This window comes from Haliotis rubra, unplaced genomic scaffold, assembly GCF_003918875.1.
Source record: "Haliotis rubra isolate DU_JTF1 unplaced genomic scaffold, ASM391887v1 Scf322, whole genome shotgun sequence".
Classification (NCBI taxonomy): domain Eukaryota; kingdom Metazoa; phylum Mollusca; class Gastropoda; order Lepetellida; family Haliotidae; genus Haliotis; species Haliotis rubra.
The window spans coordinates 157,351-182,013 of record NW_025766994.1 but is presented as its reverse complement, the minus strand read 5'-3'; the positions used below and the strand labels follow the sequence as shown (position 1 = coordinate 182,013).

The window sequence follows — 24,663 nt, the reverse complement described above, 5'->3', positions numbered from 1 at the left end:
CCGCAGCATTACAGTAAGCACCATAGCGTTACAGTAAGCACCGTAGATGGTACAGTACGCACCGCAGCATTACAGTAAGCACCGTAGCATTACAGTAAGCACCGTAGATGGCACAGTACGCACCGTAGCATTACAGTAAGTACCGTAGCGTTACAGTAATATTATAGTAAGGGCTGGGCGGAGGGCACACAGCTATACAAACTTGTCAAACCCGTGTATATATTTTAGTTTTATTTAGTTAGTATTGTAATACTCTTCCCCGTATCATACTAGTTCGCTTCATGTGTTGATATAGAACAACCCAGTCCCTGAATACAAACGGAAACGGGCGAATGCCAGGAAAAGAATGGGGAGATTGAGGCAAAGGGTATGTTTTTGAACTTTAAGACACTGTCTACGTATATTTATGTTGTGCTAATAACTAATTTTGTGTTCGTATTCGTTCATGCCCTATAAAGTTTACATTTTAAAAGCTTTCCTAGAGAATACATATTTTTCTATATGAAATAAATACAATATATTCAAATTCTTTATCATTGTTGTTTTACTTGCCTTACTTTACATTAAGGTGCGGAATTTTTGTAAAATTCAAGGGATGCCACAAATGGCCCAAGTGCACCTCACAACCGAGGGAACATTGAAGGTTGTTGGTATGCTTTTTTTACATTTCATCTGAAATCATATCCAGATTGTTAATGTCGAATAGCCTGACATGCCGTCTTGGGTGCACACAAATAGAGCTCTCGTCAATGCTGAACTTCTTAATTACTGATATAGTATTTAAAAACAAACTATATGTGCTAATATAAAAAACGTTTCGCTCAATTGAAATAACATTTCGTTCCCATATTGTAATATATATTATATATAAGTAAGTGGACTATCTATTGAAAAACTCGTGTCTCATCGCTTTACCATAAAATACAATCACTTAAAGCTTTTTAATGCCTTTTAACTTAATTATATTGAAACAGGACACCAAGATATGGTTGAGGCTGTTGGCCGCAGCAACCTGGTTAACATACTGAATATTGCGCCGGTAGCGCCCGCTACCACTCAGGAAGGTACGTGCTCTCACTCCTCATACTTTACTTACAGTAAGAGCATAACATATATCATGTTAAATACCACCTTTTTTTAATTTGAAATATTTTTAGAGGAAAAAGTCGACCTTCGACGCATTTCCATGGCGGTGGACTACGCCGACGTTGGGACGTCCACCTATTAAGACGAGCGGTCACTCAGGTCACAATTGACAAAGGTAAAGTCTGTGCGTTTTGGGTGCGTGCGTGCATGCTTGTGTATCGTCACACACAAGAAAGAATTGTTCAATATTATATATACCATATTATTAGAATTACCTGCAATGTAACATATATGATATAATCTATCCTGTTGTTCCCAGGTGCCAAGGGATCCCGATGTATTTGGGGAAACGAAGGCCTTTGGCCTTTTTGGTGGGCTGAGGGTGTGCCGTTTGTGGTGCCCTCAGCAACACACACGGACGATGGTATGCTTATCACTAACACACACGGACGATGGTATGCTTATCACCAACACATACGGACGATGGTATGCTTATCACCAACACACACGGGCGATGGTATGCTTATCACCAACACACACGGACGATGGTATGCTTATCACCAACACACACGGGCGATGGTATGCTTATCACACAAATCTCCCAATCTCAAACTTTTACTCAGGAATGGAAATTATGTAAAGTCCACTTCTTTCCCAGAATGAAAATCGATGTTAATTAAGGTCATGTACTAATAATCTCAACTACATGACCTTTTAATGGATAATAACTTCTGCATAACAGTCACCTAATCACGTACCCATAAGTAGCACTGGTACGTCCTTACCAGCAACAGACAGTTGTCTCCATGTCCTTCCAACGCACACCACATGCCTCGCAAAGAATCAATAAGTACTTTTTTCCAACCTTTTCTTTAAGAATTCATATGGAAATAAATATAGCAATGAGCAATGATATAATTAGTTAATGTTCTTCACAACACGGTCCTCGCTGTAGTCCACACACAGTATATAGTGCTACTGAGAAACATGTTATTGCTTTCATGTGGCTGCTTCGTGTAGAAGTCGTCAATAAGGGGCAATAACACGATTGTTGAAGAAGGGGGGTTCAATGCAACCTGTATCATATGTATTATTTATTCAAAAAATAATAAAAGTGTATTTGTAATTATATTGTGTCATTCTAAAAGTTTTTTTCAGTGATTAAGTTGTAAATAATATTCATGCTCATGCATATTGGTTACACTTTACAATTATAGAAACAAATAAGGTGTTAATAATCACAATAATCTTCGATCTCAGCTGGCACAAAACATCAGCTGCAGACGGCAGCCAACCTGAGACATATCATGTGCAGCTGGAAACGCCACGTGATATCGGTAATATACATGATATATTATATTCTTTTTCTGAAAACCATAAATTAAAGTATATTTTAAATGATCTCTCTAGCCGAGTTATAGTTCAGGAGGCTGTCTTAAGGGTTCTCCCTCACGGGCCTTGACCAGAAATGGGCTTAACACATTGTGCCCATATGGGGAATCGAACCCCGCTCTTCGGCGTGACTAGCCAACGCTTTAACCACTAGGCTACCCCACCGCCCAATTCAATAGAACATGTCATGTCATATATTGAATAGCTGGTATCTACTCATCAGAGTTGCCAATTTCTACAATTATGTTTCTTATTTTATAGTTTATACACTAACTTCGTTATGTAATGAATCAATAATTTTTGAATGATATAAAGTTAATTGTAATAAGTTCAACATTTAATTGAAGCGTTATGTTTATGCCTAAGTGCATTTCGGCACACATATTCAAAGTAAATTATCCTCACATTACATATTTTTTTGTCTTATAGCTTTGTGTCTAATGGCTATGTTTATATTTTAGCTTGAACAGATAATCAACAAGAACCTAGTAAGTAAAATCATTCATAACAACAAAGCATTAAAACATATATCAATTTTGCGTCAGAAAGGTAACAGGTCAATAAAACAATCTGCCATGTAATAAACGCCACATACATCCATGTTGCATCTGGAATTCTGCTGATTTCTTTGTATTTGTACCACATGTTAAATGCCTGCTTCAATTACAATGCAACTAATACACACACAGGATCAATGCCATGTGGCCTTCACAAATCTCATTTACCCGTTTACTGCTTGTTGATGAACTTATGGCGCTTATAGGTGTAGTGAGCAAGTTTCCTTATCTAAACAGTGAGATGTTTATGATAAATACACAGTACCAATGGAAAGTGGCGCTTACAGCTGTAGAGTGTCCGTTTTCTGACTTAAGCGCCCCACAGGTACCCTGTTTGCCAAAAGTGAGATGGTTCTGATAAATACACTTCATCAATCACATGTGGTGCTTACAACTGTAGAGTGCCCGTTTTCTGACTTATAAGCGCCACACAGGTACACTGTTTGCCAAAAGTGAGATGGTTCTGATAAATACACTTCATCAATCACATGTGGCGCTTACAACTGTAGAGTGCCCGTTGTCTGACTTATAAGCGCCACACAGGTACCCTGTTTGCCAAAAGTGAGATGGTTCTGATAAATACACTTCACACGTGGCGCTTACAGCTGTAGAGTGCCCGTTTTCTAACTTAAGCGCCATAAACCTATACAGTTGGTAACAGGCGCCCAGAGTAAATATACAAGATCAGTGACCTGTAGTAAGTCCTTCTTGAATTAGTTTCAACTCGTGTCGTATATGAAACTTAACGAATTCCATCTAACATGCTGCCAGGAACCTCTCAATGACACACCGTTGTTTTCCCACTTGTAGCCACCAGCCGAAAATATAAGCCAGCAATCCAAAGAGAAATGCTGCGGCTTGGAGAGCGCCGTGAGAAAGGTAGATTTAGACAGGAACATTTGCTTAAACCTACCCCGTCATAATCCTCCAACCTACTCACATAGAAGGGATGCGTCCCAAAAGGTTAAGACACTTTGTAAATGGCATGTGGCGCTTACAACTGTAGAGTGCCCGTTTTCTGACTTATAAGCGCCACACAGGTACCTTGTTTGCCAAAAGTGAGATGGTTCTGATAAATACACTTCATCAATCCAGGTGGCGCTTACAATTGCAGAGTACCCGTTTTCTGACTTATAAGCGCCACACAGGTACACTGTTTGCCAAAAGTGAGGTGGTTCTAACAGAGAACAAAATTCGAGTAAACGCGTTTTAAGAGTCATATTTTTTAAACCTTAGAGCCATATGAAATAGTCTAGAGTTTAAACAATCATTTGTATTTTATTCGCCTACAGAATGATCCCAGTGGTGCCATCTCTGCAATAGTGGATGGACTCTATTGTATGAAACATTTGGAGGACATCGAAGCGGGAGGCATCTTTAAATTCCGATTTGCGCCAAACTGTGTGCCCAACGCGAGAAGGTATGGTGATAGTAAAGCGAGTTGGTATTCGTATATACTCTAGCATTGTTTCAGCTGAATATAAGGGTTATTTTTTACATAATTAGGTCTGTGCGCAGCATACGGCCTACAATGGCATCCAATCATGCAACATGGTCACACGTGTGAACTGATCTGTATTCACTCTCTAAGGCCATGGTTGCGCCGTAAAGTCGAACATTATCACTATAACTATACTGTTTAGACATGTCTTAGTATTAGGACAAAAATGAATCAAGTCACTATATTTTTCTACAGGCAATTGGTCGAGGTACCCTCTTCAAAGGTAGCATGTTGGGAGGGGAGCTCACTTTGGGAAGTATTCGGAGGATTCCCCGATGTTCTTGTGCTGGCCACTTTCGCACATGGCTTTGTGCACAAGGAGCATTACGCTCAACAGGTGAGTATTTACCAAAAGCCAAAAGTCCTTTGTAAATGAGACATTCTAAATATCAACAGCTCACTTTTTGCGTAATATTGATACCATTCGCCGCTCTGTAATTCGTGCTTTTTATGTCGTTAGTTGAACTTATTCACGAATAAGCACAAGATGTAAATTTTGCCTAAGCACATGTTATGGCCGAAATATTTGTACACACATCGACGTACATGTCCAATATATTATCAGCTCATCAAGTTGGGCGAAACAGCCGAATCGTTAGGCGAGCGTTTCGGCATCCGTGTCTCCACTGAACAGTCAGTGGAGGATGTGGTAGCAGCAGCAACGGAAAGGATCCTAGCTGGTCCCAGCATGCCCAGTGAGTATTTAAACAATTATGTTTAGTTTTCCATTATGTTGATGACATCTGTGTATATATTTTCTAGGACTCACTGGTACCTACTTGCAGTGGCACCAGAGAATGCATGGGTTGCTACAAGTAGTACCAATGCCATCTGTGTATATATTTTCTAGGACTCACTGGTACCTACTTGCGATGGCACCATAGAATGCATGGGTTACTACAAGTAGTACCAATGTCATCTGTGTATATATTTTCTAGGACTCACTGGTACCTACTTGCTGTGGCACCAGAGAATGCATGGGTTACTACAAGTAGTACCAATGCCATCTGTGTATATATTTTCTAGGACTCACTGGTACCTACTTGCAGTGGCACCAGAGAATGCATGGGTTACTACAAGTAGTACCAATGCCATCTGTGTATATATTTTCCAAGACTCACTGGTACCTACTTGCAGTGGCACCAGAGAATGCATGGGTTACTACAAGTAGTACCAATGTTGATAACTAATGCATATACAGTAAACTTTATATTGCTGTTCAATTAATCTTTTCAATAAATATCCCATGTTGTTGTTATATATGAATGATTTACTGAAGTTGACTCAATTTCATAAGCGTATTATTATAAAATATTAGGAGCTATTCGTAACTTTGTTTCCTTTCTTCTGTGTATCTGTAATGAACAATGGTTAGGGTGACTTTGCAGTGTACGGACCTATTTGAAAGCGTTCCACGTTTTATGAACTTTCCCCGTCTTGGTGTTCGATTACTTCGAAGCGGGGCGTTAAAAAGCTTAAACAACCACTCACTGAACTAACTTCTGCAATCCAGACATCAGAACCATCATGCTCATTGCTGGGGCACTAAAGAGGGAGGTGGTCGTGCACCTGGAGGATAGAAAAATTTCACCACCACCGTGCACATGTTTGGAATACTTTGAAGGCGAGGAGGTGCATGTGTACGTAGGCGGAAGGGCCTACTATCTGACGACAAAAACTGGTGATGGTATAGAAACAAAACTGTAGTCTTGGAAATTTAAATACTTGCAATGTTTGTTTGCTTGATATTTAATGCCGCACTGAGCAATATGTCAGATTTAAGATGGTGGTATGTAAATAATCGAGTCTGGACCAGACAATCATCACTGTTTATGCTACTCGCCTATTAGAATTATGGATTCATAATTGTGTTGCAGGAAGATCCTTTCAGCAGATAACGTTGTTGAAATTGAAAGGGTTTTGTAACTTTTAGTTAAGGTATATGCAGCAATATATGAAACAAGAGATTCCAGCTGTAGTCACCTGTATACCTTACTCACTGTACTACAATGGCGTCTCTTGTTGCAGAAAAGACCCACATCATGAAGGAGGCGAACGGGTATGTACTAGGTAGTTATTAACATGTCAATCAAGAGTCATAATGACTAGATGTAACTAAACATACAAAAGTAGGGAGAAATTTCCATGATTAGTTTATTCCGTGACCAGTTTATAACCAGCATGATAACCTGTACTTTATTCCTGCTGCAGATTTGAAACAGAAGATCCTGACAGAAGGTGGGCAAATTTCGAAAACACATAAACTGCCACTGCATACGGCCTGACCTAATTCATATAATGCTTAACAGACAAATAAGGCTTTTCGTAACAGCAACAGAACTCAGAGCTGTTATGGCTAATGAATGGCTTGACGACCATGTCGTCGACACCTGTCTTTGGTAACTATCTGCTTTGTTAAAAGAGAAAATATATTGGAAATATACCAGCGGAAAGATTAACTTTCAGTACAAGTTAGCAAACACTTACAAAACATAAGAGATCCCTTTACTCAAAACCGACCAAAACATTGCATATCAGTGTGCAATTCTATTCCAAAGTTCACTTAGGTATCGTTCTGGTGTATAAAGTCTTGGAGGTTGTCATTTATGAAAATAAAATTTAAAACAAACGTTGTTCGACCTTTTCAACTCTTTGAATAGTTCATCTTTGATAAAAGCAAAACATTACAAGCTCTTCAGAAAGATCAACAATTTATCAATATTTTATTGTACATTTAGCATCTTCAAAGACGAAAATTTCTTTTCTTCTCTTCCTAGGAAATTGAAGAAAATGACATGCTTCCTGGGGAACATGATTGTTCCCATATGCACAGGGTAATCATATGTACCGTATTATTTGTCTTTCATATTCAATTACTGGGAGTGAAAATTACCTAAACAATAATATGTTATTATCACTACCTGTGTTCAGGAATTACTACAGTTAGTACCATTGGCAACTGTGGATCGTTTTTCTAGGACTCACTGGTACCTACTTGCAGTTGCACCAGAGAATGCATGGGTTACTACAAGTAGTAACAATGCCATCTGTGTATCTATTTTCTAGGACTCACTGGTACCTTCTTGCAGTGGGACCAGAGCATGCCTGGGTTCTCTGTTCCATGGGAGGGCGGTACCGGGTGCTAGAGAGGAACATAAAACGGTAACACTCTGAAACATGTAATCTCTGTTTAATATTTAGCTTCACTTAATGTGTGACAATACATTTATTTAGATGTTATTAAGATTACCAAGATTAAACATATTATATATCTATAGCATGTCAGCACTATTCCAGCTATGCAGTTGTGATCAAGTGTTGGTCAGCATGCAAAACCACTAAAACCATGTGCAATAATCCATGTCATCTTTTTGGTTACATGCAACTGGCCAAGCACCTGACCAATCGATTCTCCACAGTGGTTGGGTACTTACACCAACAGATAAAGGAAGTAAATGTTAAAGACATTAATGCTCTCATTTCCACATTCATTTCATACACATGAGTATATAAACAATATCAGGAAAATATTTTTTATGAACCTATCAAAAGAATGAAGATATCATAATTTCATTGCAGACTACTAGGAAAGACATGTATCTACCCTAAGGTAAAGTCGAAGCTTCAATTCAATGTATTCATCAATTTTACACAAGCATATATATACACACCCGTGCATTAATTAAGCACCACATGACATGATGCTGCAGAAATTTTAGGGTGTAGCCATCAATTTGATCAACCTACAGTTAAAGAAGCTTTATCAATTAACAGGTTTACAAATACCACACATGAAATAATTATTACATTCACTTTTCAAAATAAGGTAACTTGTTTTAGGAGGGGAAAACACACGTTTCTGATATAGACAGTTATCCTAATTAAAGTACTACGTTATTTCAATCATGTTTTCGTTTTTAAAATATTATATGCTTGCTCTGTCAAATTATAAATATTATTTTTCGGAAAGTGTGTAGATTTTCATTTCATACAAAATTAACTGGCAAAAATACAGGGTGGTGCTTACTTTATGCACGGATGTATATCATTAATAATCCACAGTTTCAACAACAAATTAGAAAGCAATCACATTTAAGATATTTGATGAAATATATTAATACTTCACTCCTAAAACGTCTTAAAAAAACATGCTGGTGTTCAAATGTAAATTATCATATCAGTAACAATTACAATTTCTAGGTTCCTAAACAGACAAATGGCCGAGACTGTGGCGTGTTCACAGTGATGTATGCTGTGGGTCTACTGAAGGTACACCATCATGTCTGATATTATTAAACAGCAATTTCTCTGAAATAAATCAGTGAGATGAGTCAGTAGTCAAAATAATTTAGTTGGTTTTTTTTAGTCAGTAAAGGACATTTTACGGTAATCTATTTGAGTAAAATGTGACTATTCTTACATTTACGATTTTTTTGGTTTAATTTTATATGTTAAATGCAGAGTACACCCTCATCCAACACAAAACATTTTCTTGTACAAATTAACAAATTACTAATGAAACTGTTTTGTGCCTTTTAAGGAAAGCAATTGGAGCCAAATACAGTGGCCAACACTCGTGTCATCTGACATAGAAGACACGGGGAGACAGCTCATACAACACACATTAATGAAATGGTGCTGTTGAATACAAACGTGAGTATGCCAGAAAAGGAAAACAATTTATACATATATAACATTATGTTTCTTTGTAAAAACATCTCTATTCATAGTCAATCAATATTAAAACCCTAAATGTGTTGGTGTTGCTATACCTGGTAACCTGATGTTTTTTGATATCTGTAATGTCTTACAGACAAAATACATTCAACATGAGCAAACTGAAACAATTGTCAACATGAGTAGAATACATAAAACTGAATAACCACCAGCATATACATATGTACAATACGGTGGGGAAACTCTATGTATGTGCAGCTCAATTCAATTTGCATATTTATAATGCAAGAAACAAAAAGTAGGGGACCAATGAGACATCAACATGAGAGATCAGCTCTTACACAAAATTACTCAACAGCCTCTAGAAACACAATGAAACGTATCTATTTATTTGTGAAGGCACTAGGAGAAACATAAGGTGATATTCTGCATAGGTAAGGTCTGTTGAAGCAAGTGGACTTGAAATTACCAAATACCAAGTGTATTTCTTGCTGACAATCATTATACCAAAAGACATTTTGATAAATGACAACTTAAAGCAATAAATGTTAACCTTACATTTTCAAATTTTGATTTTTTCTCAGATGACCTCATATTTTCTTTAATGTGACCTGGCATTGACATTGCAGTGCACTAAGTAAGTCTTAACAAGTATTTCTTAGATAAGCATGCAGTAAGCATGATAGTAACTTCAGTAGCTTCTGAGAAAACTTGTCCCCATTGCACACACAATGCACGGAGTTGATAAGAATGGAGCAAAGGCCATAACTCTGTTTGGATGTACAGAGGTGATCCTGTTTGAACAATATTTCAAAATGAAGGTTCTTATTTATAGCGTTGAATACACTTTTGATAGAATTTGAAAGAGGGCAGTATACTGTTTTGGTTTATTTTCTTGCATTGCTGCCATTGATACCATGCTTCGAAACCAAACATAAAATTTACAGTGTGACATAAAATGGTCTACATCCATGTATGAAAGCATAATTCTTAATTTATTCAGTGTAGCATTCCGTTGTTCAGCTACTTGAGTATTCAGGGTTCGGTATTTATTGTATTTTGATAGATTGTATCCATCATGACAACCTGCAAACACAAAGTTGGTCAATGAATGACTTCAGAATTTTATTATCATAAGAGGTATGTAGCCAGAGACTTATTATGGTTACCAAACCACAATATGTGAAGTATTGACAATTATGCTACTGTCACAGAACAATGCTGTACATTCAGACAATGATTATGGTTACAGGTATGCTACCACCAAATGGTTATATTACCAAACATATTGCTGATGAAATAAATAAATGATTGACAATACCATGTATGTAAAATACAATGACATACACACAACATTACTGCTTCATAAAAAACTGCTTTTTAAGGGTATTGGTAAACATTTAAAGAATCAAAAGACTAAAACACTACAAAATAACCCTTCATTTGAACTTCTTGTATACTGAAAATTAAAACACTGACAAAGGTACCAGTTCAATACTTGCCTGATGTTTCAAAGATTGTGTATACTGCTTTTAATATTATGATGCATTACTGTCATGATTTACAATAAATCGTAATGAAAACTGACTTAAAAAAAGAATGGTTACCTTTGTGATTTGGCCAGTGGAATCGGTCAACAACAAACCAGCTGTTTTTGAAAAAAACTGGATCTCGGTTCATACAATATGCATGCAGGTTACATGCATTGTCATAGATGACCATCTTGGGAGCTGTGAATATAGATATGCTGTTAATGTTTTGGTCATTATAGGCATTAAGAAGTTGCCTATTTAAGTAATATTTTTTATATGAACTTATCTGTTGTCTACACACAGGTGAGGGCTACACCTCACCTTCTCGAACTGTATACAAGGGTGTGTGTACATATACAAGTTTTATTGTCATAGCTAACAGCAAAGTCATGATTCAATTTTTTTAAGAATTCTGAGAGCAACATTCAAATAAAACATACTCTGATCACAAACATCATTTTCTGCATGATAAAACTAGTGGTTTCAGAGTTTATGTGATGACCAGAAAGTGAAAAGCCATACCAAGGTAAAGAATATATACATGCTGAAAAACAATTGAGTGAACTTTATTTACGCGAGGCTGCAATTATCAATACATGTACAATACAAGCATGCAATGACATGAGCTCTCTAGAAACTGAAAGGAGGATATCAACTCCCCTTTCTTGAACCGTGTACGGAGAAGGTGAAGGGAACATTTGGGGACTCAGTTTCTTGCATCATGCTAAATCCATAGCAGACACCTACAAAAGAAGTTTTTGTAAACAGATTCTAAGCATTCACCCCAGATTATAACCCTGCATGTTAATCCCATAATTGTGTTATTGGTTTATTAGTTATGGACTAGAAAAACATTTGAATGTTTGTCATTCTTATTACCTTGGGTGACCTTGATATTAATAGAATGAAAAACAGTCTTTGGAATGAAATCACCTCACTGAGTATAATGTATTGCAAGTATGATAAAAAGAATTCAAGTTTGTATTGAGTTCTATTGCATAAAACTTTATGATGAACTAGTTGATGAGACATAAGGCCAAACAACATTCACCATGTTGACAGGATAAAGTGAACAAACCTGGGCTCAGTGAAGGATGACTCCCAGGACTTTTCCTGCAGGGTCCCCTTTGGTTCTTGTCATCCAAAACATATGAGCCTCTCCGGTTGCAGACATTCAGTGATGGAAAGTACTGGGTCCTCATGTCTGGATGTGCTTCTGATTCAGAAATCTATGAAAAAATATAAATTACTTTATAAGGTGAAAGGAAAAATCCATTTAGTTATATTCCATGAGAAAATATAATAAAAAGTTTATGTAATTAGTGGGCTACACAAATTCAAAATTTAATGCTAAATGATTCATTAATAAGAAAATCTTGTATCATGGATATGGAAAAGGAATTTCAGGTGCAGATTACTTCGATGTACTCCATAAAGTAACATCTATCAACAAGTAACAACCATTTAACAATTCAAGATGAGGACTGAAAGTGCTGTACATGCCTCTAAATCATGTTCATCAACCTTCATAAACTGACCCACATTTTCTACAAAAGCAAGCAACAGGGGACGAACATAAGCAGGAGTTTCTGAAAAATTAGACAGCAGTGAAAAGAGTGTTGGGACTTTTTCTTCCAAAATGGCCATGTAAGAGATGTTATGTCTAAAATTTGCCCCTTTAGACTAATCCATGAGAATATCCAAAACAATTTCATCTTCAATATGAATTAGAGCCAACAAAGGATAATCCGAGCTCAAGGTACAAATGATAGAACTGAAGATTTTGGGGCACTTTCCATAATGAAAATTTGAACCAATTTCCGAAAACAAAGGCTCCAAAAAGGGGCCATATGTGGTCAGCAGCGTCTGAAGCTCCGCCATTTCCTGTTGAGTGAGGCTGCGGATTGTAAACTGCCTCAACAGCTTTCTACATCTCTGATTCTTGATAAAGACCCTAGAGCTGAAAGTAGTATAAACACAATTTGGACATTAAGCATTTGTCACTAAAGTAAGTGTTCAAAGTTGGGATCAGGATTGTGACATATAAGTAATATGAAACACGTATAGTAGCACCTCAGGTTTGGCTGTAACTATGTGAGAATCAACTTGTGTTTAGCATCCTGACCATGCTTGATGTGCACTTGGTGACAAGAATTGTAGATATATAGTACTCAATACCATTGTTTCTTGTGAGTTTTGTTCTGTCATTGTTTCCACCCATGTGCAGTGATCCCAGCATGACTATATACATATTATAATTCCAGATATAAATGCATATCTATATTAAATCTGTGGATACTTTGTCAACACTAATCATGAAACTGTTGTGTTACTTATCTTCCATACAGATTCTGTGGTTCTTCTTGTGGCATCTTCCAGTCCATGGGGGTGTTTTTGATCCCCAGGGTGACACCATCCATAATGACTACCTCATGTGACTCCCCACAGCAGGGGCACTGGAAGCCCTCCTCATAGGATATATCCAACAGGTCCAAGTATGCATACCATGCATATCGGAATGTTAAAGACAAAGTTAATGTTGTGAATGTATGTGTTGATAATTCATGTTGAAAATATATGAATAATGAAGTTATTGTGTATGTGAGGTCAATCTGCAATGATGTACCTCTCATCATGATCACCTATGATAAACACTATTAACGAAAACGTTCAAGGTAGATCATCATTTCACACCATATTGGCTTTAGGCCTGTGTTAATAAATGTTTCGTACAGACATCGATCAGTTTTGGGAACCGAATCTGAAAATTCAACATGTTAGTCATTGTATTGTGACTTCTGAGATTGTTGATACTGAGTTTATTGACAAAGGAACTTGTTTCCTTTTTACAGTAGGTGTATGAATATCAAAATTGGGCAAAATACATGAATATATGTATGAATAGACATATTGGGTAACCCCTAACATATTGAATGTTGCATGATTTGACTTGCTGTGCAAGCCATGACAGACAAAAATAGTTGTTAAAACATAAACCTTTAGTAGGACAGTTAGTTACTGAATTCCTTATCACCATTTTCAGCATGCTGCCACACCGATGTTTTATAAAAAGAAGACAGCGTTGTTCTGTAAAATAGAGGATTTTAGATAAGTGCTTGTATCCTACATAACTATATCAACAGAATGATATTGTATGTCGGATGTATCAGTAGGTTCGGCCAATATGGAAGCTTGATTACTGGGCTTCCTAGGTTTTCTATTAGATCTGGGAACCATGCTCTCGCTGGGCAAAGGGCGACCAAAAAGTCAGTTGTAGCGCCTGAGTCTGTTTCATCTTGACCAATACTTTTGGCAGTAGTATCGGGCTGGAAAAGCTTAGTCGCTTAGTCCTTCCCACCTACATGCTCAGTGCATCTGTTGCCCAGGCTTGAGGATCTGGAACTGGTGAGACGAACGTCTGTAGTTGTTTGTTGAACTTCGTGGCAAACAGGTCTATGGAAGGGAATCTTATTTCCCTTATGGAGCATCCATTCCGTAGGTGACAGGTGTAGTGGGATTGGAAGACTCCAGTCGTTCCGAACTCTGACATCAACGTCTGGTACCTCTGGAAGCTATTGGGCCGCGGCCTCTTCCTGAGTTTCCCCTGTTGTTTACAACACGATGAAAACACGACTCAAAGTCAATATATTTTAACAAATTTGTACAGATACTACATAATGATTATAGCCAAATCCATACACAGCTTAATTTAAAAGAATAGGCCTTAATAGAAACGATAAATTGCCGTATACGGGACTCCAGTGCTCGCCCAACCATCCGCTTGGGCGAAAAGGGAGAGAGTGACAAGTATGGGCACATCACATGGTACGTTTGCGCGGGAAAGAGGAAGGGTGAGGTGAGGTGAAATTGGGTTTTACGTCGTGCTTGAGAATGTTTCGCTCATATGACAACGTGCATGCGTATGTATGTGTATGTGCGGCTGCTTGTACTAGCCCAGACTTAAGCTGGTTTTATAGTGCTAGCCCACTGAGATACCATGCCGCAGTGAAGCATGACTACCCCACTCAGACACATTATACTGACTCCGAGCCGACCAGTCCTTGTTGTACCCATTAATGCTGAGCGCCAGGCAGGGACCAACAAGTACCATATTTTAATGTCTTTGGTATGATGCGGTCGGGGATCGAACCCGCGACCTTCCGTCAGCTCGGTGAGGGCGCTCTAACCACTACACCACGGAGGCGGTCGGAAAGAGGAAGGGAGGTAACTCGTGGGTGAGTATTGATACGTCCGCTTCGGGAACTTCAAGGGATTCAAGTGTTCCACTACCAATCGAAAGGGAAAGGGAGATAAGCAAAAGATCAGGAGTTAGGATAAGGAAAAATTTGTATATTTATAGCATATGCTGTAGATGATGGCAGGGCAATTACTGCTGCTTTTGAGATATGATTTATGCAACATTTTTTGTGTGAGTTTAACATGTTAACACTCCAGTTTCATCTGAGATTAAATAATGATTGCGGAACTTTAAATGCCCTATGAAATGTAAAATTTCACATATTATCCATCTGTGAGGAACTGTTTGGAATACTGTCGAAAGACTTGGTGTGAAACCATATAGGTTCCCAGGTTGAGAACATGCTGATCCCCACCATCAAATTCTTTTGTTCTTTGGCAGTTGCTGCACTGTCTTTCAAAAACTTAACAAATTGGAAAAGAAACATGTTTTCTTATTATACTAATAACATGAATAGCGGTGTCCTCTTACTTAGCCAGATTCTGTCAAAACAGGTCTCTCACATAGCCAGAGTGGGATTTGGCTGTAAGTTTCAACAAATTGCTCACTTAGTGAGATTAGTGAAATTTGTAATTAATGTGAGATACTTGTACACTGACATGGTATTATTTGAAGGATTATTTTGAGGATTTGAGGTAATGCTCAATTGGTGACATTAGTGACATCTGTATTTAAGTGAGATACATTGATATGGTATTATTTGAATTCTTTTGGAGGATTTCAGGAAATACTCAATTAGTGATATTAGTGAAATGATTTTAACTAGTCCAAGATTATTTATGCAAAAATATTTATTATTCCGAGCACAAAGATTTAGGCCTCTGGTTTCAAAAAGACGCAAATTGGACTGCACAGATAAATTCAGTACTCTATCAAGTTTCACCAATCATTATCTTTTTATATGTAACAACTATGATCCTATAAAAAAACGGATAAAGGATATAGCATAAATGACGCTCCATATGGTAACCTAGAAGTACCTAGATCTAAACATCATATTATTATAAAATCAGTACATAACTTTATTATCACTTTAAGAATATTTAATCAATCTTAAATTTTCATCTAGCCCTTTGCAGAACTAAAAGTATTTCTGCTGTATGGATGCTATATTGTATGCTTAATATTGTTTATGATATCATGTACTTTTGTAATAATGTTATGAAATACAACTACAAGTCCATAAATGTTATTTTGTCTGGGCAGGCATTATTATAAGCTTTTTGCTTGTTTGCCGATACAGTGTGGGAACAATATATCAGAAATAGATATGTTTAAATCAAATTTTCATGTTACAAAAAACGCCAGAGACTTGCATACATCTTAAATAATGTTGCATTGTAGATATCGACTATAGCCCATGAACAAAGGCTCATGCTTCAGTGGTTAATTCTTATTACCTGGCTCGCATCTCTCAGTCTCACATAGCCATAGTTCTATGTTGTCTTAACAAGACCTTTTTGGTTAGACTCTGGCTGAGTGAGAGTGAACCTGAATAGCACTTAGACCTTTAAAGCAAGTAAAATGTAAGAAGTAACAAAAGCCCTATCGTTGGTCTAGTTGTTTAACTAGTAACCAAATGTTGATATACTGGTAGGACAAGTGAAAGAACAATTTGAAATTTTGCATGAATTTGTTAATATGCAAAAATAAACATTGATCAGACAAATGACCAAGTGTAATGTTCTTCTTTTCAATAACATGAAATTTAAACCACTTACATGAAGCTCAGGTTTTTTTCTCAATTTAGACATATTGATGTTTTTGTAAACTGGAATTAAAAGGAAACATCTGCATACCTCTAACACTGGATGAAGTGGTTGCGGTGAACATCATTGAGTCCAGGCCATCTGTTAATTCACCCCAAGGAGATCCACAAACACAGATGCCTGATGTGTCTGGGGCAAAACTGTTTTCATATTTTCCTTGAAAACTAGACATGCTGAAATCTTTTTTTTTTTTTGATATTGGATAAGGGACATATCGTGCCCTGAAAGATGGTTTTGATGACAACAGCTCTTTCAGTACCTCAGCTAATGAGTGCCCAGAACACTTGATGGCATCTGTATGTGGGCATGGTGCCTTTTTGCATACAGAACATGCTAATGAGTGCCCACCTTGAAAGTTTAAGCTGACAATGGCATATGACTCGTTGGATGAGTTACCGGTAGATATGTGGACACACACAGCATGTTCTGTTGACAAAAGGGGATATAACTCCACCTATAGGATAAGAAAACAGGCCTGAGACATGCGAAACATTTATAGGCATTTAGGCACACAATGCATGATGTCCTAAAAAAACATAGTATGCGAAAGTTAACAGCTTGAGATTACAATAGTAAGATAAAAACATTGATAAACAGTATTTGTGATTTGAAAAAATGACTATATAGTATTATGATATATAGTATTATGATATAAATAATCTACTTGTGTACATATGGGTACAAAATGATTGAATTTCTAAACAAACTATACCATAATTATCTTGTTTTCTTTAAATTCAAGTAAACATTTAAACATTTACATGTAATTGTAAACCTGAGCCAAAAACATTTGTCATGAACTTACATGATCATTGGACTTGCAATATTGGTGATCCGACACATCTAGATTAAAAGAGTAAATATTGTATGAAATACAACAGTAGTTTGCCAAGATTCATAAAATTACATGTGCACTTACACTATAAAGTACATGTAAGTTGTTTAGGCTGTACAATATATTCCAACTGGAACAAAACACCAAACAGGAAACGGAATGAAAAAATCAATAACCAAAATATTCCATGTGAATCTCTTAAACACTCATTGAAATGTAATCAATGAATGATACAGCAAGCATGCACATGGCATAATGGTGCTTTCTCAATACCAGTATAGTGTATTATACATAACATTATAGCTAAAATACATGGAATGATCATGAAACGGCTCTCCCATTATCAGAAATTTGCGGTCCGCTGCAAATGATATTGGACCGCTATCAGTTCTGTTGTCAAGTGACGTCATGGTTCGACAGTAATTGTCTTTCGACTGGCAGACATTCTGGGTCAAACAAGTCAAAGCAACCCAAATTCCCGCTTTAAATAGCGGTAATGGCTTTCTTGTTGGTGCTAACCTTAACAAATGCACTATTAAGACTGTTGATGGACTAAAACTGAACACTGTCATAGTTTGACATGTTGTAGGCTATGGTCTTGTCAACGGCTTAGGTCGAATATCATCACTTTCTGTTGTGACGTCACTTGAATTGTTCGATGACGTAAATGCATTCGGGCAGTCAACCCCGTCAGAAGTTGATTTGGGTAAACTTATTCAAATTCCTTCATTGTTTCCTTTTTCTTTTCAACACAAATTCCATGTATTTTAGCAAATATAAGGGTAATGCTATTTTTGAGGGCATTATCATTTGCAGAAGCCCTCGATCTTTCTCAACAGCACTCCTTCGTCGGGCAGTTAATGGAAGACCTCGGTCTTCTGCAAATGATAATGCCCTCAAAAATAGCATTACCCTTATATTATAGTAAAGCCTGATGAATACCTTAAGCAATTTAACTAAATTTTTTAGCAGAAAAATAAAATTGGGGGGTTCAAATACCATTGACAGAATGGGAATTGTAGTCATCGGTCGTGATGGTGCTCCTTAACAGCTCTCTGCATGCCTTGATATGAAGACATTCGACATGATTGGCATGCTGATCTAAATCTGCAATAACAATCAGAGGGAAGCTAAAAACGTTATTTCCTAGAAACATATGTTTACTGTATCATGCAAATACCAAAGCAAACATCTACAATGGAATGCTAAAGGTAACAAGAAATAGTAAGCCTGTAATTGTAGAACATTTACTTTGTTTCACTACTTCAGACATAATATGAGGTGGATGCAAGTAACAACAATAATGATTTGGTGTCTTGTATTAAACTGATATTTAAGTACATATTAATACATATGAAAGTTATAAAGGACCCATAGATTTTTACATTTCACAAACTAACATAACAAACCTTTGATTTCTTGGACTGAGCCATTATACGGTTGTTCAATGGCAAACACCAGTGTCTCCCTTGCCCTTTCACACTGGCAAGCATAGACCCAGGTATTTCCATCACAACACGTAATGTGCCGTCTCCGAACAATGTAATAGACATCCTAAATACAAAAAAAATATGTAAAAGTTTAGTGAGACATGAAGAAAATATTCAGTAAACATTTTATTGTAATGTACAATAAATTTGGAAAAAATCTTATTTCTGAGCTTTTGCAATGTTGGGTGGACAGTGAGCCATGAAACAAAAACCATTTGACAATGGTGAGATGTAATATTATAAAACTGAACAACCTTCAATTTGTTACATGTCTGGTCAAAGTCTTGCAGGGCAAATGCAGTGTGATGGGGGCTGCATGGAGACAGGCCTTTACCCTGTATCAGCAGGTGCTCATACTGCCTTAGTGGTGTGAGTGTATACTGAAAGGCAAATCAAATAGACAAGAGTCATAAGAAGATGACATATACCCCCAGTATGATGGAATTCGGACATGGAAAATATGTAAATAGCAAAGGATATCACTTCAGGGTGAGTTTGATATATATATGAAGTTTAGTGGAAAAATATTTAACGGTTTTCAAGTTATGCTCCGGAAACAAAATGATTACGTACAGGCGGGACGGACTGAGACATGAGGTGTTGACTATATACCCTGGCATAAAAGCATAAAAATGGGCAGATAAATTCAACTTTCTATAACATTTTCTGACGGACCCTTCGGGGTTGGGGAAAATGACTTTCAGCATTTTAGACAGGTTGACCTGTGTTGACCAAGGTCTGACCCACGTTAACACTGGTTAGCTGATGGTAACCATTTACATGATACTTTGATTGCCCTTGGTTGCCCATGTAACTGATGAACACTTGGGGTGTGGTACCCTGGTTAGCAGCCTCCATGTGACATCCAGTAAAGAGAATTAGTTTCAATTTTAAATTCAATTATGAATAAAAGGATTGTGTTATGTAAATGTTGGTTGCAGAACAGTGTACAACAAGGACGGGTGGGCTTGGAGTGAATATAATGTGTCTGAGTTGGGTATTCATGTTAGCTGTGGCATGGCAAGTCTGGGGTAGTACAAACAGTCATGCATACATACACACACATGCACATTGTCATATGATCGAAATATTCATAATTACAACTCTAAACCTCATTTTATTTCACCTGATAATTCATGGAATGATCTTCCCCAAACTTTTATTGATGTTTTTGACATTTAGTTCATCTCTGCAAAAATTTAGTAAATGGGATTAGGAGTAAGTTTAAGAAAGACTTGGTTTAGTAGACATTTAGAAAGTGATACTTCCTGGAGACATAGTTAAAAGTTTCGAAGGGAATGACAGGTAAAGGGAACAATGAAATAATGGTTAGGCTATGCTGATATATTGCAGGCACATAAAATGTGAAATAGATAATAAATGTAGTTGAAATGCTTTTGTGTACAAATATTATTTAAAATAATTAGTAAGGAGGCGTGACAACCAATTACACATTCATGGAAAACACCCCATGACATTTAATCATTTTCACTTATCTGATAAATTTGTAAGAAATTCTTGCACAATAAAATTTAGCTACTACCTAATTGTTAATTAAAATAGATGGGATAATATAGTTCATATGAATACACATGGTATAACAATTGGCAAATAAGAACATTTCTGTTTTCAGAAAATGACATTCAGACATAATAGATGCTGCTTATATTCTACACAGCAATGTTCAACTAGAAGAGATAATGACTTCTAATTTGTTTATGCTATTGGTAATAAATATACTGATGGAACCATACAAGCATCCCTTTATATATTGTGGCATTTTCACCCACAAAGCATGCAAAGAACTTGAAAAAGGATATGAGGGCACTTGTACTTTCATAGGTTCCCTTATTTGTTTCCATAAGTATATATGTTATTCAACACAGATACATGACCAGAAATGATTTTGGTCAGCAAACACTATTCTAATGCAACAAATCACAAATTGACAATCACGTCATTGACTATTTGTATACGATTTGTTATTGAAAATATAATATTACCACACAAGGGGACATCACCTGCAAAAAAGTACGAAGAAACCACAAAGCATCGTATTCTTTGGTATATAAATAGACCTTATAACATACAGCCACAAGGAAGTTCAGTTAGGTTTTGAAATGTACAGGATCAAAAGAAACGCATACTACATTGCACACTGATCATGTGAAAATATATGAATTGCTGAAGGGGTGAGTTTGGTTTAATGAGTTTTATAAATGTTATTATGTAATACAAAACAATATACAAAGTGAATTGCCACTAGCCAAGGAATTTAGTTCCTAAAGTATCACATACCAACCTCAGATTCAATGACTGTTTTAGGAGTAGAGAGTTCTTGATCAGACAGACCCGGCTGTTGCTGGTGATGAATTTGCTGATGCTGCGGTTGTTTTGGGCATGTTGACTTTGAAGCCTTCTGTGCACTAGAGGAATTAAAAATAAAAGGAGACACTAATGCTTACACAAAAAAATGGAGCTTGTGAGGTGACATACTGAAACAATAAAGCCTTCATGGCCAATGGGAACAGATTATTTTTCTGGGAAGAATGGAGATATGACACATCAGAATGAAGAATAAGGACGATGCTCACCATACACTAGCTACTGAATAGTGAGAGAGTGAGTGAGTATAGGTTTACGCCGCTTTTGGCAATATTCCACACTGAACTAATGTGGGGAATCGAACCCATGTATTTGGTGTGATGAGCGAATACTTAAACCACTCTGCAACCCCACAGTCAATAGCTACCGAATAAATATGATAGCTGACATGACAACTGTAATAGCTGCTGAATGTATAATAATAATTAATTATGACAATAATGAATATCATATTTACATAGTATCACCCTTCCTTAAATTCCTCCTCTTTCTTGAAGTTTGACTCGGAACGATTATATTGTCAAAGTCCTCGTTCAGCTGGAACCGATTTGGGATTATGGCTACAACAAATAAAAAATAAAAGAATTTATAATGATTAGCCCATGAAACACTGACATATATGATATATGTAATTTTAACATATGATCCCTAATTCTACAAAATATACTGCGTTGTTGACATAATTGGACCCTATAATACTCATATTCGGTAGCTATATTAGGCAAAATATTGAAGAGATGATTGGACCTTATATAACATTGATATGAGGTTTTACTTCTACTCAGCACAATACATGTGTTTCAGTGTTAATTAAACCCAAGCACTTTGACATATGTTCACTATATTATGCAAAATATAGTTTATTCAGCAAATTTACTGCCAAAATGTAGTAACATTCCAGGTTACTGAGTAAGATCTATCAGGTTTGGGAAACCTACCGATCGGTCTATAATAGGCAAAACGGGATATAATAGGCCGTTCCGCCTATTTTGCTATAGGCCGATTAGCCTTTAATTATGATATTCATCAAATAAATTTGAAGTGGTGCATTTACGCATGAGGATATTACCATTCTTCAAGTTTTGATGTGCTAAGGTTTTCATTCAAACCCTTTTTGAGCATTTTCATCACATAATTTCACTGAAAATTAATGACATAGATATTCAGTTTTAGTTGTCAAAATGAAAATCTGTGCAAAATTGTGTTCTTAAATGAAACATCTTTTCCTGAACATTATATAAATTTCCATTTTATCCAAAAACTTATTTTTTTCAAGCTGAGTCGGTCCATAACTATCCATATCCAGGATCTAATAAAACGGGTGCCAGTCAAATCGCCCCAGCTACAAAACGCCCCTGCCAATTGGGTCAAAATGCCCCAGATTTTTGGTCAAATCGCCCCAGGTTTGGTCAAATTGCACAAGGGGGATAGTCAAAATGCCCCAATGTATTTAAAATTGGTTAAATATATGCCACAAATGCATAGTTTTTGTCAACTTCAATATTATATTCTATATATAATATTATATAGTGATATATCTGATACATTTTCTATTAGTAAACTGATAAGACCAAAAGTAATATTCATGTACATAAACAACACTATAATACCAATTATTTGGTAAAGAATTACAAGAGTAAAATGAAAGGTTTGTATAATATGTTTACTGGCTGTAAATAGTTTTTGGTCAACAAATGGCATTATGTAAACTATTTAAACATATTTATTTCCAAAGAAAGGAACCGGATTGGTAAACAAGCATAAGCTTATATGAAGAGTACATGAAAAGAACTAGTGAGCAGAGTCTTCATAGTTATGGCCACAAGAGCAATATGATGTCGGAGATATAAATCTTTCATACTTGTGCGCATAAAGGTCACTACATTCAAGTTGGAGACGAGAATGTATGATTAGACAAAATCTGCTACCGACATTTAAGTCAAAATGACTGTAGATATTAGAATCGTTCAAAATTACATTTTTGAATCTTGATAGGTGATGGTCAATTAGTGAATATGTTTTTATAGCCTGAAATGTTCATACATTCGAGCCTCAAAATTTCCTTTAACTAAACACAGCATTGAATGTCAATAAGTGAACATGTTTGAATAGCCTGTTTTTATCCACACTTTTTGACAAGATTAATTAACAAAAGCTCTAGATTGTTTTGATAAGCATTATGCCATACTTGTTGAGAAAATCTATGCATTTACGACCTCACCTTTTGACAAGCTTAATTAATAATAACAAAAGCTTTTAGATTATTTTGATAAGTATTATACCATACTTGTTGACAAAAACTATGCATTTATGGCCAATAACAACTTTATACAAACATTTCAGTTTATTATTGTAATTCTTTACAAAAGCGTTACTAACATGCAAATAATTGGTATTATAGTGTTGTTTATACATGAATATTACTTTTGCTCTATATGGAAGTTGACAAAAACTATGCATTTATGGCATATATTTAATAATTTCAAATACACTGTGGCATTTTGACTACCCCCTGGGGCAATGTGATCAAACATGGGGCGATTTGACAAAAAAATCTTGGGCATTCTAGCCCAATAATAAACAGTTAAATAAGGGCCAAGCTAAGCAGGTACTAATGGCAAAGTTTTGACATAATTTGATGACTGGTTATATGTAATATCAATGTAATTTACCTGCATGATTCATCTTGAATTATCCAACGGTGGAAGCGGAAGTTCAAATATGAACATGGATTACTCCCTTGTTGTACCGAATGACACCTTAAAAAAGACGACATTAATGTATATTTCGCAATAATATAGTAACACAAATATCAAAAAGCATTTTCACAAGTTTTTCATAATGTGGTTATTAGATAACGGGTTAATGCCAATGTATGTGCGAAATGTGAGATTTGAAATACTTTAATATGACTGGCGCGTAAGTGTGGCGCTTAGCCATATTCCGGGCTGCTTTAATACATGAAACGGTACTGCCATTACACTTGCAATGCAGCGATGGTATTAGCATTATGACGTCATCAAGTTGATGACGTCATACAACTGTGATGTCATCCATCAGGTCTGTAACGTCATAGCTTTGTAAGTCATGTAATTGATGACGTCAAAGCATTGTGATCTCATATAATTGATGATGTCAGGGCAGAGTATAAATTCTACTGATCTCACACAAGCAATAATCT

General features: G+C 36.4%; 2 protein-coding genes and 2 long non-coding RNA genes across 4 annotated transcripts; 3 read left to right on the top strand and 1 right to left on the bottom strand.

The window, feature by feature from the left end:
• The first annotated feature begins 596 nt into the window (after window positions 1–596).
• LOC124283851 lies at window positions 597–1,209 on the top strand. Its single transcript, XR_006900414.1, has 3 exons — window positions 597–650; window positions 975–1,064; window positions 1,158–1,209. It is a non-coding gene; the product is annotated as an uncharacterized LOC124283851 (long non-coding RNA).
• Window positions 1,210–1,585: 376 nt separating this feature from the next.
• Window positions 1,586–4,339, top strand: LOC124283809. The gene is made up of 4 exons (XR_006900408.1): window positions 1,586–1,665; window positions 2,940–2,966; window positions 3,846–3,914; window positions 4,328–4,339. It is a non-coding gene; the product is annotated as an uncharacterized LOC124283809 (long non-coding RNA).
• Window positions 4,340–6,545: 2,206 nt separating this feature from the next.
• LOC124283839 lies at window positions 6,546–9,305 on the top strand. Its single transcript, XM_046719869.1, has 7 exons — window positions 6,546–6,595; window positions 6,748–6,774; window positions 7,314–7,370; window positions 7,603–7,698; window positions 8,116–8,146; window positions 8,737–8,805; window positions 9,077–9,305. Exons 1-7 carry the CDS (start codon window positions 6,546–6,548, stop codon window positions 9,179–9,181), a joined length of 435 nt encoding a protein of 144 aa, XP_046575825.1. The 3' UTR covers window positions 9,182–9,305.
• Window positions 9,306–13,780: 4,475 nt separating this feature from the next.
• LOC124283813 lies at window positions 13,781–24,443 on the bottom strand. The gene is made up of 10 exons (XM_046719837.1): window positions 24,155–24,443; window positions 21,940–22,042; window positions 21,400–21,523; window positions 19,352–19,477; window positions 19,017–19,161; window positions 18,607–18,714; window positions 17,578–17,615; window positions 16,793–17,226; window positions 16,404–16,422; window positions 13,781–13,832 (listed from the first exon to the last, which is right to left on the bottom strand). The coding sequence occupies exons 1-10, from the start codon at window positions 24,165–24,167 to the stop codon at window positions 13,809–13,811; spliced, it is 1,134 nt and encodes a 377-aa protein (XP_046575793.1). The 5' UTR covers window positions 24,168–24,443; the 3' UTR covers window positions 13,781–13,808.
• Window positions 24,444–24,663: the final 220 nt, after the last annotated feature.

What these genes read in the sequence shown, in the direction of transcription:
- LOC124283839 (XM_046719869.1), top strand. Translation starts at nt 6,546, where the DNA reads ATGGCGTCTCTTGTTGCAGAAAAGACCCACATCATGAAGGAGGCGAAC. An exon ending in ACAGAAGATCCTGACAGAAG is followed by an intron (nt 6,775 to 7,313) that starts GTGGGCAAATTT and finishes TTCTCTTCCTAG; the next exon opens with GAAATTGAAGAAAATGACAT. An exon ending in CTAGAGAGGAACATAAAACG is followed by an intron (nt 7,699 to 8,115) that starts GTAACACTCTGA and finishes ATTTCATTGCAG; the next exon opens with ACTACTAGGAAAGACATGTA.
- LOC124283813 (XM_046719837.1), bottom strand. An exon ending in TTAAGGAAGGGTGATACTAT is followed by an intron (nt 21,524 to 21,939) that starts GTAAATATGATA and finishes TAATTCCTCTAG; the next exon opens with TGCACAGAAGGCTTCAAAGT. An exon ending in AGACATGTAACAAATTGAAG is followed by an intron (nt 19,162 to 19,351) that starts GTTGTTCAGTTT and finishes TTTTGTATTTAG; the next exon opens with GATGTCTATTACATTGTTCG.